Raw genomic sequence first — 20,431 nt, 5'->3', positions numbered from 1 at the left:
TCACATTTACTATATAGCTTCCATACAGAGCATTTTGCTAATTACATACCCAGCTAACCCCAATGACTATTTTTTAGGCCCCTTCACACGGCCATTTTTTGTGTCCATATGCGTTTTTTTTTTTTTAAAGGCCTCAAATGTGGACACATGCACACCCATTATACTCAATGGTGGTGCGCACGTCAGGTTTTTCACACGGACAAAATTTGTGCCACACACGGATGACATCCGTGTGTCATCAGTGTGATACATACTGGCACCTTTGAAAAAGCGGTACCGTTCACGCTGTTCCCAGGCGCCGGCTGCTGAAGGCAGCTCTCATCATTGTCGCTTGGTGTCCCGGAGATTCGCGTGACCAGGTGACATGGATGGGAGTTGTGTTCAGTAGCAGCTGTGTCCCTCCTGTGTAAAATAAAGAATTTAATTAAAAAAAAAATGGCCTGGGCTCCTGCGCAATTTTCATAACTGGCAGAGGTAAAGCCCACGGCTGGGGGCTGATGTTAATAATCTGGAAAAGGGGATAATCTCACAAAAGGTTCCCAGGCTATTAATAATAACTCACAGTAGCCGTTACTGGTGAATTTACCAGGGACCCCAGAAAAAAAAAAAGAATGACGTAAGGTCCCTCTATAAATTCAAACCAGCAAAGGCTAAAGTGACAGCTGTGGGTTGATAATAATAGCCTGGGAAGGGGTCAGAGATATTGCCCCCCCCCCCCTCAGGTTTCCAACATCAGCCTTCAACCGGCTCAGAAATGGCGCTTAAGATGCGCCAAATCTGGTGCTTAGCCTCACACTTCCCACTTGCTCTGTGGTGGTGGCAAGCGGGGTATTAGGGTTGGGGTTGATGTCACCTGTGTATTGTCAGCTGACATCAAGACCAGGGGTTAGTGATAGAAAGGCATCTATAAGACACCCCATTACTAACCTCATAGTAAGTATTGAAATAAACACACCGCAAGAATAAAATCCTTTATTTGAAATAAAACGTAACACACTGTATTACATATTTATTTAAAAATAAAAATGTTACTCGCCTTTACACCTAATCCATTGAAGCCCATGTCCCCTGTAAAAAAGCAAAAATAAACAACCATATCACTCACCTGTCCGACATGAAGATAATCCATACTGTCCTACACTGTAATTCATCCCTGCGACATCTGATTTTCAAAATGAACGGTGCCATGATGCGACCGTTCACGCTGAAAACCAGGACATAATGAGCTGCTGCGAGTGCGACCAGTGGTGGCGTCATAGAGGTTACTGCCTGTCAATGAAGCTGCGTTCCACGGTAAGTTCACTGTGAGGCGGGATGATGAACTCCGATGACCCCAATGAGATCACCGTGAGAATTGTAAAAAGTTTTTTTTTTTTCTAATTGATGATCCTATCCATTCTCAAGAACGTAGGGATGTAAAATTTTATAATTTACAGCTCATTAAAGGCGATCTCTACTGTCTTCCAGAGGTGGCCAGCCTACTAGGAATAGAGCACAGCACTTGCAAGCTCTTTTGCTATAGAGCTTGTAAGTGATGCTCTGAACCAATAGATCCAGCTACCTTCAGCCCCCTGGTGCTCAACCAGTGCAGCAGAGCCAAAGCCACCATTGCTGAATTTGTGGTGCACAGTGTGGGTTAGCAGTGCAGCCATGCAACTAGTCATCATTATCATCTTCAAGAGCCCAAGAATCTGGGAGGCACAGGAGCGGAGTGCTCCTGACGATGGACTGTACCAACCCTTTTGAACATGGCTAGTGTAAAAATGCCGTATGCAACTTTTTGTTTTTTCCTGGTAAAATATGGCACAATTTGTGACCGGTTCTATTTAAATCTGGATCGGAAGCGCTTGATTATAAGTCAGTGAAGGAAATTCTTTTATATTTACGTGCATTATTTCCCATAGGAAATATCCAAATATTAGCATTTGTATGATCTGGATAGAAAATTATCAAACATTTTTACATTTAACAATATCTCTTGTTAACAATTTAATGGGAATCTGTCAGCAGGTTTTTACTATGTAATCTGAGAGCAGCATGATGGTAGACACCCTGATTCCAGTAATATGTCACTTACTAGACTGTGTTGCTGTTTCAATAAAATCAGTGTTTTATCAGCAGGAGATTATCGCTGAAGGACTAGGTGTCTCGTGCCTCCTAGTCAACTGCTTTCTGAAAGTAAAGCTATCCTCAGAAAATGAACCATGGCTCAAATCAGATCTTTTGCAAAAAAATGTAACAAATTTAACACAATTTTAAATGACTTGATGGTTTTGTTTGAGATGTTCATGCTATATGTTCCTAAATATAACTCACAAGTTGTATTAATGCGAGGATTTTTATAGCATGTTTCAAGAATATGATGAGTTTGCGGAAAGCTATGGATGAAAAAAAATCCATGCAATTGTAATCCCTCTAAAGTGTGCTATTCCTCTGGAAAATGTGAGTAAATTGTCCATTTCCCTTAATTGTCCCTACAGTTTAATACGGTCATGTCTGATTGGACAGCGCCAGACTGTATGGACACAGATCCAGTAACAGAGTGAATAGTAAAGCCCAGTTGACCGTTTATTCATACATTTCCGTTAGGAGTTAACAACACAAAACTGATCTAATGATCCAGAATTGTTATTTTATGCAGAATACGTGTATTTACTCAACCAGACGCGGCAGGAGAATTGCCCGACCCTACAATAAACACCGGGCAGATAATTTGCATCTCTGGTTATTATGGGTCATCTGACCTTCTATCCCAACGCTTTGAAGTAGTTGAATCTCTTTGAAATTTTTTTTTTGTACTTTGTACCCTATGGCTATGTTCACATTTTGTTTTTGGTACAGAAAAATCTGCTTATATTTATCCAAAAAAATTCCATCTCCAAGGGAATAAATTTTTTTATATTTTTATTAAAACAATTAAAGTTTCATAATCCGAGTGAAAAATAGTAGAAAAAAACCCCAAAACGTTTCAAATGCAAACCATCATCCTTAGTCGTGGCACCTATAATTTTTATTTGCGTTTTGGGTAAATTATTACCTGTCGATGAGCAGTCCGTGCACCGACTACTATAAGCAGGAGAAGAGCTGGTTGCCTTATTTATTTTTCTACTATAAAAATCGTGTGCTTGAGCCTTTATAATTCTCATGGGCTTTGTTGGTATTTGTAAACAGGTATATTTACGCAGGTAAAAATGCAGCGGGTGAACAAGCCCGTAACGAGCCGCTGAGTTTTCTAAATTCGCTCCGTGACTTGGGTTTGGAAGTTACTGGTACATTTAGTTTTTGTAGCTTCCGTTGCTGACTAGTATTCATTTATTCCACCTCGGCCTGCACGGACAGGCAGCAGAATTGTGATGCATCGAGCATCTGTGCGCACAGGCTTCTTCCTTTGATAGGTGTATAAATTGTCATGTTTATGATCCGCAGGTTATGGATTTGTAGACTTTGACAGCCCGGCAGCTGCTCAGAAAGCGGTCTCGGCTCTGAAGGCAACTGGAGTCCAAGCACAGATGGCAAAGGTACCTTTCAATAAGTGTCGAGCTCTTTCCCTGCTGGAGAGGTGTCGGGGGATACACTGGCTTCTGTTTCCTTTGTAAACATGTCTCTTTTCTTGTGTTTTTGCTCCCAGTTGGACACTTTTTTTAAAATGATGTTAATAAGGGGCTCCAGTGGTTGGAGACGTGGCTTTGTCGTTCTTCGTACCGTCCTGACTTTCCCGTCTTTTTTGATAAATATGACTTAAGAATTTTACGTTCCTTGATCGATTTTCTTCTCTGTGGCATCAACGGAAACCTAAACCAAGGCAATGTGGCTCTTTCTAAGGGCCTTTATTTGAAAACCATTGGTTTAAACCTTGTCCATTAATTAGAAACAGCAACTTCTACGACACCCTGAGTACAAAAGGTGGGATCTCATAGTATTGGGGCATGAGCACAATGTTGGCTGTCCAAGTTGGTGGTCAGGCTAGACCATTGTGGACTGATGTCCAGAATTTTTTATGTACCGTAGCTTTTTTTTGAAAAATATTTATTTTGTTAACATTTTTGAGATGGCATGTTAGGCCTCATTGACCTCACAAGGGGTCTGTGCAGTATATGGAAAATTTGTTCTTCCTTAATTTTTATTTAAAACAAATTCTAGGATCTAGGCACAAAGGGGAAGAAAACAGTCCATTATATTTCCTTAGGGAGTCCTTCTATTTGTTGTGTAAAGATCTGGTCCTCTCTTTTTGCTTTAAAAGGGGAACAGATCACCTACAAGTCTTCTAAAAGGGTCTTTGTTTATGAAGTTTACTCTTCGGGTGAAGTTGACCGTACACATTGGACTCAGCCCGCTAATTTTTGCAGTCCTGGCTGACTGTCCAATAATGTTTGTTCAACGTGTGTTTGACAAATGTTGTGGGCGAGAAAAAAATTATCTGGCATGGGGAGTTTCAACATCTCCAAACCTTCTTGTTCTAAAAGTAGATAAGCCGCCTCCATAAGTTTACGGCAGCGACTTGCCCCTCCTTCTCTTTATTGAAAGCACAAAAACAAGCATGCATGTGTATGATGAGGTCATAAGGAATTGTTGTCAGTTGAATAAGAACTTGATCAACTTATCAAAGGCGTTTTGATTGTCCAAACGTGAGTCTACAATAAGTTGAGATTGGACGTCTCGGCCAAACACCGGTTGCGTAACCTTTACTCAACTAACCCTAAAAGTAGCCGAGGATGAGAAATGATGATCGAACAACTGTACTATGGATCGTAAAAGCATAAAGTGAGGATAGAACAAATATCTACTGGAGAAATGGAACAGTGCATGTACCCTACACATTATGTTCTACAACTTCAATAGGACACACATAAGATAGCCCCTCGAAACACCATAAATTAATGAAAATGAGCAAAGGGGTACACGTGAAAGGTGTCGGCGCACTGGAAATACTTAGTCAAGTCGGTGATCTGCCATAGCTGGTGATGGCTTCATGGACTCCTTGGCTGAGTGGGCCATTTCTGACATGCTAACGTCCAATGGGATCCAAGTAAGACTGGGATGGGGAAGGGTAACAAATATATATATTTTTTTACTTAAGTCTGAAGACCTATACCCCAGAACACCCGTTTTGTGAGACGCGCCAATACGCTCGCAATAGTTTAGGTTTCCAAAAGCCAACATGGTGATCATACAACCTCCATGCCGTTATACCCATTACACTTGACATCATTTTTTTTCTTTTAAGATCTTTATTTTCTGAAGTCAAATAATTAAATAACCATACAATTGTTAAAGATCCAACTCTCACCCCACTACGGACATTTGAAAAAACAAAATTCTTAATGGCTCACATTGGTGTGCAAAGTGTTAATCCTCGAATACAAGAGGCATCCTTGGAGCTGCACCAAGACTGCAGAAAAGAGAACCATATGTAAGTCACTGGGAGAGGAGCCCAAGACAGATAGACGTGAACACATGAACCTTACAGATGTGTTTTCAGTTCTGCAGTTCACACCCACCATCTGGGGGCTATAAATCAGGGATTGTTGCACTGGACACTAGCCTAAATTGCTACAGTGGTGTGTTGTCAGATATGGGAACCCGCCACCGTCCATCTGTGCGACAGAATCCCTGCTAGCCAGGCTCGAAGGTCTCTCCATATGAAACGCTGCTTAGGCGGCTGCCAATTTATTAAACTCTTGTTAATGAAATGGCGCCATGCTTATTCATAGGCTGTGCCTGGTATTGCAACTCCGCACAACATTTAATGGCAGCCGTACACACAAGAGACAGCTGACGCTGCCATACACATTCACGGTTGGCCTGGAGGAGACAGGTTACCTACCTCTTGGGAGAGGGCAGGATCTTGTGACTGGGAAGCTTTTTCGGATGTAGTGAATTAATTTCTGACATACAGGGTAATGTTTTTTCCTTTTTAAATGTTCAGTGTCAGATTATGCACATGTCAGCATTTCCTGTATGACTGTATTATGGCGATATTAGGAGACACAATCACTTCCCTCTTTTTAAAAATTTTGCAAACGAGGGGAAACAAAAAAGATAAAGCGATTGGTAACTTTATAAGGAACATTAGGCATCCATCAACTTTGAGATAGTCCTATGAAGGATAAGGACATTTAATTGATCTATATCCCCCAAAACAGTGAACCGCACTCTCCATAATATGGTCACTGATAGAGGGACACGTGACAAGAAATGGAGGTCCACAATGTTTGACGAAACCACTTGCACAAGCACTAGTTTCCTTAATGTTAAGAACCAGCGCATGTGCAGGGGAAAGCCAGGGCCTGTGCATGGGGGGGGAAGCCAGGGCCTGTGCATGGGGGGGGGGGAAGCCAGGGCCTGTGCCTGGGGGGGAAGCCAGGGCCTGTGCCTGGGGGGGAAGCCAGGGCCTGTGCCTGGGGGGGAAGCCAGGGCCTGTGCCTGGGGGGGAAGCCAGGGCCTGTGCCTGGGGGGGAAGCCAGGGCCTGTGCCTGGGGGGGGAAGCCAAGGCCTGTGCCTGGGGGGGAAGCCAGGGCCTGTGCCTGGGGGGGAAGCCAGGGCCTGTGCCTGGGGGGGAAGCCAGGGCCTGTGCCTGGGGGGGAAGCCAGGGCCTGTGCCTGGGGGGGAAGCCAGGGCCTGTGCCTGGGGGGGAAGCCAGGGCCTGTGCATGGGAGGGAAGCCAGGGCCTGTGCATGGGTGGGAAGCCAGGGCCTGGGCATGGGTGGGAAGCCAGGGCCTGCGCATGGGGGTAAGCCAGGGCCTGCGCATGGGGGTAAGCCAGGGCCTGCGCATGGGGGTAAGCCAGGGCCTGCGCATGGGGGTAAGCCAGGGCCTGCGCATGGGGGTAAGCCAGGGCCTGCGATGGTTTCATTGGAACTTGCAGTGCAGAACTTCTATGCACAATTTATTGGTTAGTTGCCTATTTTTATATCAAGCACACATATGGAAATAGGATAAGAGTTTACCACTTTAGTTAAACTAAGAAATTCACCCTATCCCTACCTCGCTATTCTCTTTTGCATGCTGCAGTGTGCAGAGAAATGACATGATGAACTTTGGGCTGTGGCTTACTTGCATCTAGTTTATACCTGCTGTAAGATTGTTGGGGTATGAGCGTATGACTCCTCTTGCTGCGCCGTGTTTTTTTTTTTTTTTTTTTTAAGGAGCTCACGAAGAATCCGCCTGAAAAAAGATGTTGTGTGCACATGTCCGTAGAAGTAAATCCTATATATAAAAAAAAAAGTCAGAACAAGAAGAGGCGCAGCTCGATCCTTACGTGCACAGTTGGGGCTAGGCTGGATCCATCCACCATTGGTGCGGGTGAGACATCTGCCCGTTTATGGCTACCCTTAGATCTTCAGCTTTAGCGGAATCCGAGGCTGCTGGTACTTGCCATCATAAATAAGTGTACAGATGCACATGTACAAAGCCGCTTCTCATTATATACTGTGCATCTAGCTTCAAAGGATCAGCTTCAAAGTAATTGTCTGATAAACAACAGAAAAGAGAGAAACGTCTCCGTGCAGCACCTTTTCAAGTACAAAAGTACCAGTATTTCACAACTACAAATGAGTCTGTTATAGAACAATTTGTCAGAGATCACATCATGACTAAATCCTCCATGATAACTCTGCAAGGAACCTTCCGGCCGTCAGCATGTCTATTGTGACTGGCAGGCTACAGACTTTAACGTAGTCTGCCTCCTGTGCTAACTGGCCAAATCGAGAATCATTAATGCTGTAATAAACATTTCCAGTAAGCGGGGGCGGAACTATAGGGTGTGTGGTCACGCCCATGCTCAGGCCTCAGAAACGGCTTATCATTCACTACTCCGGCATTAAGAATATTGGGGTCTCTATGTAGATAATTTTCAGTTTGTTCCACGTAGAACTACACAAGGCATGATTTCATGAATCGATGTGCCAGAACTGTTTTTGTAGGGAGAAAGCGAGTATTTGATAACACAGATAGGAGTTACGACATTTTTGCCAAACAAAAGTTGTTGTTTTTTTTCACTGCAACTTCCGGAGTGCAAACCAACCCAACCAATGTATGGATAGCCAGAAGAGCACCGAGCAGGTAATAGATATAAAATGCCTTTATTAAATATTAATGGCAAGATTAAAACAAAACACCTGTGCGCTAAGAGGACTAAGGAGCAACACATATAATTGCTCCACAATTTGAATAGTAATGGCCGACCCTATTTATATATAAGAGTAATTCCCTCAAGTGTGGATGTAAAATAGTGTACAATATATAATTAAAAAAGTTGTGTATTCAAATAATTCATATACCAAGAGAATCCGGGATAAAATTACTCATAGAAGTGCAATATGCAAAACAGCTATTAGCATTGAGTGATACAACTAAATATTTCAATACAACCAAAAAGTGCAATGTGCATAAAATGGGGGATCCTCTATATCTACCTTTAGCAATCGCCACGTCCTGTAATTGCGCACCCCGACGCGCGTTTCGGATTTTATCTTTCATCAGGGGGTGGCTATTGTTAAAAAGTGGAACCTTTTATACCATCTATAACCCTATTACTGTGGCTCGAGTCTGTCCGGCACATGCGCGGTCAGGAGGATCCGGAAGCTCCAGCGCCCACGCTACGTGACCGGACGTACAGGGGCTGAGTACCCGACATTACCAAGGACACGGGGACGCGGCGCGCCAGAACCCCGGACCACAGACCGGGCATGCGCACCACTAGGGACACAGTCTAGGAGTTAAAAGCTACAATAAGGATTTGCCAAACAAAGTTGTTGGGTTTTTTTTCACTGCAACTTCCCAAGTGCCCCTGATGGGCAGCGTCTTCTGTGTGTAATAATTTGAACCCAATGATGAGCTATGGTGCCAGTGGCCTGAGCCGTCCATTCCTATAAAGGTGCATGTAGAGGAGCTGCGAAGACACCATCACGTGTTTCTCAACGCAGGCAGTGAATAGCCAGGCCTTTTCCCGGGAAGGAACAACCAAGGGAAGGGCAGCATCCAATAAAGGAAAACCTCCAATAAAGGAAAAACACCTATGCCAAGCATGGTATCCATCCACAGACAGCTGTTTCGGGGTTTTTGCCCCTCATCAGTGTGGAGTAGGAAACTGGCTATCAGGAGCAGTGCCTAGTAGAAAGTCTATAAAGGCACGGATGATTGACCTCATGGAGACCAAAACATCCAACACCGCGGAGACACCATCACGTGTTTCTCAACGCAGTGATCCAGAACACTGCCCCCAAATATGCAAATGCAAGTAGAGGAGCTGCGGAGACACCATCACGTGTTTCTCAACGCAGGCAGTGAATAGCCAGGCCTTTCCCCGGGAAAGAACAACCAAGGGAAGGGCAGCATCCAATAAAGGAAAACCTCCTATGCCAAGCATGGTATCCATCCACAGACAGCTGTTTTGGGGTTTTTGCCCCTCATCAGTGTGGAGTAGGAAACATTCCTATAAAGAGACATTGGATGGGATTAGAACAGATGAAAAATGTTTTATATAGTGTAACAGATTTTTGTTCTGAGAACCGGTGGGCAGTAAACTTTTTTTTTTTTTTTTTTGTTTAGACACAACTTTGCAGCTTTGTTATTTGGCCGGAGGAACCGTTTCCTATCGAGAACATGGCCGAGTATTTTGTTACGCAACATAATTGTTCTTCCAGAATACATCACTGTATCTGGTGGGAATGTGAAAACAACTGTCATTAGTAAAGTGTAAGATAGCTGTTGGCTGACCTGCTGTCCTTCCTGACCCCTCCATCAATCTACCTTACATGTAAACCCCTCGGCAGTCCTTTACGCGCCTCTTCAGACAGGCTGATCCTTCAGAATAATCAGTAGTAGGACCGAGAAGAGCAAAAAATTGTTTTGTGTTGACTCTAAACTTCCTCCCAATCTTCTGGTGTCGTATCTGTAGATGCAGATTTGCCGTCAACATGATTGTTAAATGGGCTGACTCTTCCTAGGGACGCATAAACTGGGCTGTATACTCTGAGCAGAGGTTTCCACTGTTCCCATGTTTTGTTTCATTAAGATCACGTTCACACGTTCAGTATTTGGTCAGTATTTCACATCCGTATTTGTAAGCCAAAACCAGCAGTGGGTGATAAATCCAGAAGTGGTGACGTGTTTCTATTATACTTTTCCCCTGATTGTTCCACTCCTGATTTTAGCTTACACATACTGACCAAATACTGAATGTGTTAACATGGCCTATAGCACATAGTAAGAAAAGGGGAGGAGGGGGATGCGGCTGCAGCTTCTCACTGTTTTTACATTGGATGGATTTTTTTTTGAAGTTTGAGGAAGCTTCTTAAGCATTTACTGTTAGAATGCAGATCGCTCAAAGACTCCTTTTACCCTTACAGCTGCAGTTTCTCCTTTATATTTCCCACTTCCCATCTTCTAACAATTTTCTACTTTATGTTTTACACGAGATGGAATTTTTTTTTTAAACACTGAGGCGGTTTGTGAATGATTACAGACATTCTACAAGTTTAGGGGATTTAACTGTTGCCCAAAACTGCAGCTTCATACCCTTCCTAGCCCTCTTCTCCCTACTTTCTACACTGCTAGATGGATTTTTCTGAACACTGAGGGGTTTTCTGAATTATTACAAAGAGCCTACAGGCAGGTTAAAGGGACTCTGTCACCTGAATTTGGAGGGAACAATCTTCAGCCATAGGGGCGGGGTTTTCGGGTGTTTGATTCACCCTTTCCATACCCGCCGGCTGGATGCTGGCTGCAATATTGGATTGAAGTTCATTCTCTGTCCTCCATAGTACATGCCTGCACAAGGCAATCTTGGAAAGGGTGAATCAAACACCCGAAAACCCCGCCTCTATGGCTGAAGATTGTTCCCTCCAAATTCAGGTGACAGAGTCCCTTTAAGAGAATTACATACTACCAGAAGAAGACGCCCAGAGTTGAGAAACTGCAGCTGCATCCCCCTTCCTTCCTGCTCCTCCTGATTTAGGTTTGTTTTGCTTTAAAAAAGACTTCTGAGGCAATCTCATTTATATGTATAAATATATGTGTGGTCAATACAAAGGGACTGGCGCATGACTTATTCCTTCCTAAGACCACACTAAGGACCAGGGGGCGCTCATTACGGGTGGAAGAAAAACGATTCCGGCAGCTAAATAGGAAAGGGTTCTTTACAGTTAGAGCAGTCAGACTGAGGAATGCCGACCACAAGAGGCAGTAATGGCCGACACTATAACAGCTTTTGTACAAGGGCTGGATGATTTCCTCAGTACACACAACATTGTGGGTTATATATAATTTAGTGACAAAAATGTATAATTAGTGGAGAAAAGTTGAACGCGATGGACCAGAGTTTTTTTTCAACTTTTGTAACTGTTGTTTTTATTTTTTTAATAACTTTAAAAGCCTTTTGGACATTTATTGGAATCCTACACACAAGATAATAAGAACTGCTTTACCCTGATAACACATCACACGTTTACTCATTGTGTTATAATTTTAGGCTGATACATACATTTAAATTAATTCCATGAGTTATAAGCAATGTAATTAACACGATCTTTTTTAGAATTGTGACTGTTGGGCAATTGAGACACATCCTGCTTTAAAGTCGCTTTTTACCGCTTATTTAATGGCTTAACAGCAGCGATCTATGCAAAAAGTCTTGCAACCCCCATGCAGGTTTGCGGTTGAGAAATATTGCACGGCCGTGATAAGTCCTTTGGAAAGTTCCGCGGTTGTAAGAGTTCGGGTACAGTTCTTGGATCCGTTCATTGGGTTGAATGATTGCACAATGTGGATATTTGGCCGCGTGCTGCATTGTGTGTGTAGTGGAGGAGGAATATTCTCTCGCTAGCACATAAATTAGAAGCAGACCTGTTTGGAGAGGAAGCATATTTTTCTCTGTGATCTGTTCTGTATCTTCCCGGAGATCATCCCCACAGGGAGCGGCGCTGGTCACATGATTGCCAGCAGTGGTCCGACGATGGTGACCCCACTCCGAGCAAGGGAAAAGAGTTGGGCCAAGTTATATTGTTTTTTTTCAATTCCTCACTCGTTTTCCCTGTTTTTTAGGAACCATTCCACACGCACAGGGAGGTTTTGTTAATTTCTTTCAGATGACGGAGGATTCTTTTTTTTGTTTCTATCCATTTAATCGAGCTTGTTCCTCCGCAGCGTAGTAACTGGTGCCAAGGGGATGCAGCTTCTTCTTCTTTTGAAACAATGGGGAAAAAAAAAATTAAAATTCCAGATCTAAACCAGATTTTTCATCATTCTCTTATTATATTCCGAATTGCTCCATACTAATGACCCTTTATATTTATCCTGAACTACAATTCCCAAAATCTTTAGCTAACAAGTCCCTTTATATAAATCCCGGGGCTCTGTGGAGTCCGTAAACCAAACTTCTGACTTCTTTATTCGTCCCTAAATACATATGTACTCTCATTGCCATTTAGAAGTAACACAATATTATAGGCGTTGTCCGCTTCTAGGGACCTTCTTCTTCCCGAAAGGCTAAAAAGCCATTTTCTGCTATTGGATCCCAGTAAACATTTTGCACCATTTGCCTTCTGTAGCCTCTTGCCGGCTTTAGAATGAGTTACGATAACTGAGAATCCTTCAGCGAGCCCCCTACAATGGTCTGAGGAGTTTGTAGCTTTGTATTTTGTCTTTCTATGTTCTTCTGATTTACGATCACATGAAGGTAGGTTCAGCTCACCCTCGCTGTGATCCTAAATCTGCTCAGAAGAGCTCATTGAAAGACAGATAAGAGAGTTACAATCTGCAAAACAGATGGATTCTTAGCTATCTCTTTCTGCACCAGCAATGTGCGAAAAAAAGGAAAGCTATAAAAGCCAAATGGTGCAACATTTTTAATGAATGCATGGTTTGGGGGCTAAAAATATATATTTTTTTGGAATTGAAGTATTAAAGGGAACCTGTCACCTGAATTTGGCGGGATCGGTTTTCGGTCATGTGGGCGGAGTTTTCGGGTGTTTGAGTCGCCCTTTCCTTACCCGCTGGCTGCATGCTGGCCGCAATATTGGATTGAAGTTCATCCTCTGTCCTCCATAGTACACGCCTGTGCAAGGCAATCTTGCCTTGCACATGCGCAGTATGCTTTGCCCAACTGCGGGCAAAGCCGAAAAGCATTACTGCGCATGCGCCGGCGCACTATGTCCCGGAAGTATTTCGCGGTGTTCCGGGACATAGTGCGCCGGCGCATGCGCACTAATGCTTTTCGGCTTTGCCCGCAGTTGGGCAAAGCATACTGCGCGTGCGCAAGGCAAGATTGCCTTGCACAGGCATGTACTATGGAGGACAGAGAATGAAGTTCAATCCAATATTGCGGCCAGCATGCAGCCAGCGGGTAAGGAAAGGGTGAATCAAACACCCGAAAACTCCACCCATATGACTGAAAACCGGTCCCACCAAATTAAGGTGACAGGTTCCCTTTAAAAAAAATGACCAATTGTACAGCTCTTTAATTCAGTAGTAGACCACTCCTTGAAGGGGGATGTCCTCCTCTGGAGACACTTTAGGGATACATTTCCTGGAAGAATAAGTAACAGAGTCCTAAGAAAAGATGTCGGCGTCTTTTGTGGATTGCTACTAATTGCTACAATAGACTTGTCAGGATGGCGGACAGCTGCGCGGCTACATGTCTTAAACTGGAACAGAGTCCTGTTTTGCAGCAGTTGTAAGTCACTTACAGTAAAATGTCTAAGAAACGTGTTAAAAATTAAAATGTGGGGGTTTTTTTTTGCTTTTTGTTAGGATTTTTTTTTTATTTTATTTTGGAAAAGGGTGTGGACAGGAAGTTTTCGTAATCCAGTTTGTGTAAGAGAAATGAGTCAGGCTCTTTAAATCCTCGCATGTTTTCCAGAGGTGAGACTCTCTCAGCTCGTCGTGTTTTCGTGGCTCGGCTCCCACATTGGCACAAGTTCAAAGCCGAGTCTTTAAAATGCCTCCTTGCAAAAGTTTAACACTTTAAAACTTCAAAGTGGAAGAAGGGAGTGGACGTTCTGGAAACTGAATGTGAACTCAACTGAGTCGTGCTTTATTTATTTATTTTTTTTAAATAACTTTTCCAATATTTTTCACTACTTCTTTAGAAAACATTCGCTCTGCTTATAGTGATCATGCATTAAAATAATTAAAGAAAGAACACTTGGGCTGTTCATACGTTGCATTTTTTTAATTTTATTTTTTGTTGCTTTTATGAAAATTTTAAGCTGCGGTTTACATTATAGCAGCAAAAGCACAGCGTGTGAACACAGCCTTATACTGATTCACTCGTCCTACAACGATGCATGGAACCTCTTGCTGATTTCTCGACTCCATCTATCACTGCAGCTAATACCCATGATGCACCATTAAATGCTCCCGTGTTCCATCGCTCCCGTGTTCCATCGCTCCCGTGTTCCATCGCTCCCGTGTTCCATCGCTCCCGTGTTCCATCGCTCCCGTGTTCCATCGCTCCCGTGTTCCATCGCTCCCGTGTTCCATCGCTCCCGTGTTCCATCGCTCCCGTGTTCCATCGCTCCCGTGTTCTGCACTGGTCTTTCATTACTTTTCTGCAGCGATGTCACGCATCCACATGACCGCGGCAGCCAATTTTTCACCTTCACTGCTGCTGTTACCACTGATTGACTGCAGTGGTCACGCGTGTGTATGTGACGTTATCTCCGTAGGACTGGTGATCACACACCAGCGCAGATCACCGGAGCGCTGCAGTGTCTGGAGATTTAAAATGTCCAGTTACTAGTATGCAACTAACTACCGAGCTCCCCCTAGTGGCAGATGCAAATTTTATAGTTTAGTGTATGATCTATGCAGAAGTGGAGCAGCGACCTCTGTAATTGCATAGTTTTTTTTCTGATTACATTTCCTACTATTAAAATTATTGACACTAGACTAAAATCCTTATTCGTTAGCTATGACAGATCTTTCCATAATTTTTTACGGTTGCATTGTTGTAATACGACGCAGAGAATTTTCCTATGCTTTGCTTGCAGCATACATTACCGACAGAGCCTCAGTAAAATGGGTGCGGACCGCTCTACACAAAGGGATATTTGCAGAATTGATGGAGGCTAATTATCCGGGGCGTTCCCACATTTATAATTTACACATTCTAAAAGGTGGCCACTTACTTTACTAGCCGGGAATTTAGCAACATAATGTATCCTTCTTCTTTTTTTTTCTTGACTTGTTCTTCTTCATCTAGAAGCGACACGTGTATGACGGAATTCAAACATTCCCACTTTCTTGTCCATGTTCTGCTGACTCACGCTGATGAAATATCACATACCTGTAGAAAAAATGTGCAACTTTTAGAAGGGAGGGAAGGTGTGTGTGTGTTTTTTTTTTTTTTTTTTATATTGTCAGGTTGTTAAATAAAATATTCAGAGTGGCAAGGTTATATTGGTTGCACCTCTGCCTGCCAATATACTGTAGATTATGTTGAGTTCAGCGAGACTGATGTGTCCTTGTCCTCCTCAGGGGCGGACATATCATTGATGCAGCATGTGCAGCCACCCAGGGGCCCAAGGCAGCAGGCAGCTTCTGTCATGGCAGAACTGTTGGGCTAGAAAAGGGCCATATTCTGTCCTTGCACAGGGTCCCTTTTTATGTCTTGGTCAACCACTACTCTCCGGACTGCCCCCCCAATGGAGAGTGCTTAATTTAAATTGCCCAGTACTTCTCACCACAATCCTTTTGTTCTTTAAGCCGCTCTCAGAGGAGTTGGTTCCTTACGCCCCTCTTCCAACTGAAAACACATCGTCGCTTGGCCAATTCAAGCATTCATATGTATGTCGGAGTCTAAAAAGCAAGTGGTAGGCCACACAACTTGGTTGAGAGACCCTTCTAAGACTTAAAGGGGTATGCCCACTTCCAGGATCCTATCCCAATATGGGATAGTAGTAGTGTAGTAGTAGGAATAATACGAATAATAATATTAGCAAATAACTCCAATTAGAAATGTAGTGTAGTTCTTCTGATTCCCCATGTCTCTGTCCTCATTTGCAGGCATGGCAGAACCTTAAGTATCCATGGTTACGACCACTAGCAACTAGCTGTCACTTCATCAGTACACATAACCATGGATACCTAAGGTCCTGCAATGCCTGCACATGAGGAAAGAGACCTGTGGAATCAGAAGAACTATTCCACATTTCTAATTGGAGGTATTTGCTAATCTAATTATTACAATACTACATATTGGGATAGGATCTTGGAGATGGGAATAACCCTTTTAAGGCACCTACGCACTTATTTAATGGGGCCAGGGCAGTATACGAATAAGGATTAAAAGAAATATATATAAATATATTCATCTCTCAGACCAGCGCTGCTTCTTCGCACTTTGTAGAGTGTCCTCTGACTGTATCTAATCACTTGACCGCTGCAGCCAGTCACTGGCTACTGATCTTCTACTGCAGCTATGGTGCCTTCCATCTTTACAAGAAGGAACTGCAGTGGTTATAAGATTTCCTCCTGTCAGATTTTGTTGCTTTGAGGAGGGAGGGGGGAACAGTGCAGAGGAGTAGCTCTAGTCCAGAAGATCAGATTGCCGTGATTTACCTGCAGATATAGTGTAATGTGTAGGAAGATCATAGCACTTATGTCTGGCTGGCTTACTGGAGCAGTGGCTACAGAGAGAAAACAAATGTATATTCTCGCTGCAGCCACTTGCTTCCGGTGCAAGTAGCAGTTAGTCACTACACAGTAAGCAGCTGTGATCACTCTCCCGACATGTTGATTGACAGCCTGCTCTGCAGCATGTGTGTGTGCAAAGTTCTAACGAGTGATCACCGCAACAGTCTCAGCTGCACCGCCCCAATGAGAGGAAGCGAGATGTGGTATGATCAGGCCATGTTCCTGTACGGTCAGACACAGCCGTTACACTGTACACAGCAGGGGCACATTTATAAGATTATCTCCGCACAGGAACATTTTATTTAATCACATCCAATGATGGAGTGTAATACTTCTTGGAATAATATTGAATAATATTAACTTTGTTCACGGGAAAACCTCTTTAATTTTCTCCCTGTATCCCCAGCCCCAGTAAGCCATCCACTTATGATATAAAAGTTATTTACTTGCAGATTGTCACTATATCCACAGGTCAATAGCGTTTCGGGAGGTGATACTTTTCCTTTAAAAACAAGTAAAGCTGAAGGAAATGTCTCCTTCAAAATCATTAATTTATGCCAGCGAGGAACCAAATGGCAACGTTAAATAACATTTTTATTCTCCACGTTCTACTGTCAGTAGTAGCAGAGAATTTCTACCATTTTTTTTCCGGCTGATTTCTCAGATCACTCCTTTTCACTACGGTAGAAAACTGTACGCATCTTATTTATCGCTATGGTATTTGTAATTATGTAAAAAAGAATTAAAGAATGTGTGCAAGCAGAAAACGTGGTTGTATGCAAATATTTCAAATGCCATTCCGGGTGTACGGGAAAAATAAACCTGTAAAGGTTCTATGCCTTTACATTAAAACGTGTTTCAGATCTTGTAATTTAGCACAATTTGCGTTCACATAAAATAGACTAAAAAAAAAAAAATGTTGTAGAAGGCAGTTGAGCTGCATTTTTATTTTTGGGGCAAAAGCTAGGATATGGTATTAATGAAGTATTGTGCAGTTCCAGATGAGGATTTATAAAGTTCCATTAGAGCATTGCCATGTGCGCAGCGTCTGATTGGTTGTTTTTGTACAGTCGGTGTACTACCATAGTCTGCCCCCCCCCCGATGGAACGCAGGTTTCTTGGCCTGAACTCTAGAGCCGCCTTAGAAGTCTATGAAGCTATTGAGTTTGGGTCAGGAGACCGGTGGCCGTTCCGGAAATCGTGGTTCAATTATGGACATGTGAATGCAAATTTAGGATTTAGAGCCGAGTTATCTCAGTAATTCCCCACGTAATGCTGCATAGCACAGTATTTATTTTTTTTTGCAGATTTTCATGTATGTAGAGTAGGAGAGAGACTTCATATTGTAGAAATAAAAAATCTGTAACAAGAAAGTTGAAGAATTTAGAATTTTCAAATTCACCAGCTTCACCAAATGTACGAATTGTGACAAATTTGCCGAGAATCACAAGTACTCCAATTGCTGTCTCCTAGGGCTGCATCCAACCCCTTTCAAGCTCTAGTAATGTCAGTAACCTCTGCATTTATGGCTATAGGTAAAATGATGGTAACCGTTCTTCACTACTGTTTTCTCACTCTTTCAGTACAGTATCCATTTTGTTTCTCTTTATTTCTGCTGCTAAAATTGTCTCACTAAACCGATCCATTCCAAAATACTTGCTGTGCTGCATTCCCTGCCTTGGCTTTTATACAGCCTATCATAGACTGTTGTTTTTTTTTTGGGAAGCCCACCTGGCCGCTCCTGTGGTCATGTGATCTTTTTTTTTATTTTCCAGCTGATGAAATCTTTCTGGATTGTGTAATATAACGATAAGCATTTTTTAGTGATTCAATCAAATTGCAACTTTCCTAAAATTTGGCATCGTATTGAATCGCTAATCTCTTGCCACAATTGCAGTGTAGACAGCTGCTGGCTGATTCCTCACCTGTTTTTGCAAAGGGGGAAAGGAAATTTGCCCATGTTGATCCCAGTTGACAAGCAACCCTAAATTTAGGATTGGAACCTTAACTTATTTAATTTTCGAGTCTGGTCAAATATCTGACGGCGACAATAAATCGTCAGCATAAACTGTCTAGCTATGCGTTTTCGCCACTGCAGTTTTTCATCTTCAGGGGGTCTGCAGCAGAAGGGTCCCATGGGAACACACTTAGTAGACTTATGCTTCCAGAAACTAAATCTCTCATTTGGATTTGTAGATGAAGTTCACAATCTTTTAGCATTCATCCTAGATCAAGCTTCCAATGAGGTATAGTCTGTTGGGCAATTTTTTTTTACTTTTTTCCTTGGGGCTGGCATTTTAATTGGTTTGGAAATCGTCCACTTCTCCGCTGTAATGGTCTTAAGCATTTCTTCAACTATTTAGTACCGTATGTATAGTCTTAACAAGGTCAGGGATGTACCTTTCTAGTAGAAACTCCCCAAACCTGCTATGTGGTTATTGGTCTGTTCACATGCAGGCATGTGTAGTCTAGAAACATCACTTGACTCCTTAAAATAGAAATTACTGACATGCTATAGATTCCATGTGATAAACCGGAGTTGTGACCTGGATGTCTGCCGTGAAAAAACCACAGCGACTAAACAAATCCAAGACGTTCAGATGTGGATCTCTCTAGTGGGGCGTTCATTACTCAATCACCCTCTATAAAGCAGACACAGCGTGGAAAGCGTGGCACTGATCTGTGGCACCAATAAGCCTTCTAATGATACGTACCCGGTGATTAACTGACCCAATTGATATCATCCACCAGTCAACTTGGCCCCTTGCAGAATACTTTCTCTGTCTTGTCAAGTATGACTCCATCCTTTTGTTCTGTATGCCGACCAATGTATAACGTGTTGAACTATGACGGAAACTGACAAGTTGCCACTTACCACCTAACTTTTTAAAGGGCCTGTCCGACAGTCAGTTATTTACTTTTTTTTTATTTTTGGATTTATTAAATATAACAAACTGGAGCATAACCTCCTTCCAGCGCCTCGGAGATCTGGCGAGGGCCAATGTTTGCTTGTTCAGAAGTTAGAGGGGGAATAAAAGCGATTCTCCACCAATTACTTTAAAATATAATTACCCCACCAAGGACAACATCTGCAAAGAGTTTGTATGTTCTCTCCATGTTTGCATGGGTTTCCACCGGGTACTCCGGTTTCCTCCCACATTCCAAAGACATACTGAAAGGGAATTTAGATTGTGAGCCGGTCGGGGACAGCGATGATAATGTGTGTAAACTGTAAAGCGCTGCGGAATATGTTAGCGCTATATAAAAATAAAGATTATTATTATTAATTGTCATTACTGTGACTTCAACATGAGGCAGACTACAATGTATGCCCCTATTTACTTAATCAACCTATGACAAAAATATACATATACGGTATTTTAATGTCAGACAGCCTTTTTAAAGGGAATTGTTCAGCAGAGTTTTGCTATGTAATCTGAGAGCAGCATGATGTGGGGGCAGAGACCCAGATTCCAGTGATGTATCACTTACTGGGCTGCTTGTAGTTTTGATAAGAATCCTTGTGTGTAGCAGTGGTCGGAATGCTGAACTGTGTAGAACTCCACCCACACCCCTGATTGGCAGCTTCCTATGCACATTATCAGCAAGCTGCCAATCAGTTGTGGGGACTTGGTTACACAGATGAGCTGGACTGCAGTGCAGGTGACACCTAGTCCTGTACTGATAATCTCCTGCTGATAAACAATGATTGTGTTGAAACTATAGCAAGATGCTGTGCAAGTGACACATCCCTGGAATCGGGCTCTCTGCCCCTATATGATGCTGCTTTCAGATT

General features: G+C 42.8%; 1 protein-coding gene across 6 annotated transcripts in view; it reads left to right on the top strand.

Moving 5' to 3' along the window:
• Nucleotides 1–20,431, top strand: part of RBMS1 (RNA binding motif single stranded interacting protein 1) — a 175,602-nt gene that overhangs the window by 114,273 nt on the left and 40,898 nt on the right. For all 6 annotated transcript variants that reach the window (XM_069733028.1, XM_069733033.1, XM_069733032.1 and 3 more), the window contains one exon: nucleotides 3,427–3,518. In XM_069733028.1, coding sequence (XP_069589129.1) covers nucleotides 3,427–3,518 — 92 coding nt within the window. The remainder of the gene's footprint in view (nucleotides 1–3,426; nucleotides 3,519–20,431) is intronic.

The sequence above is a fragment of the Ranitomeya imitator genome, chromosome 7 (assembly GCF_032444005.1).
Source record: "Ranitomeya imitator isolate aRanImi1 chromosome 7, aRanImi1.pri, whole genome shotgun sequence".
NCBI lineage: Eukaryota > Metazoa > Chordata > Amphibia > Anura > Dendrobatidae > Ranitomeya > Ranitomeya imitator.
This window is presented reverse-complemented; position numbering and strand designations above follow the sequence as displayed.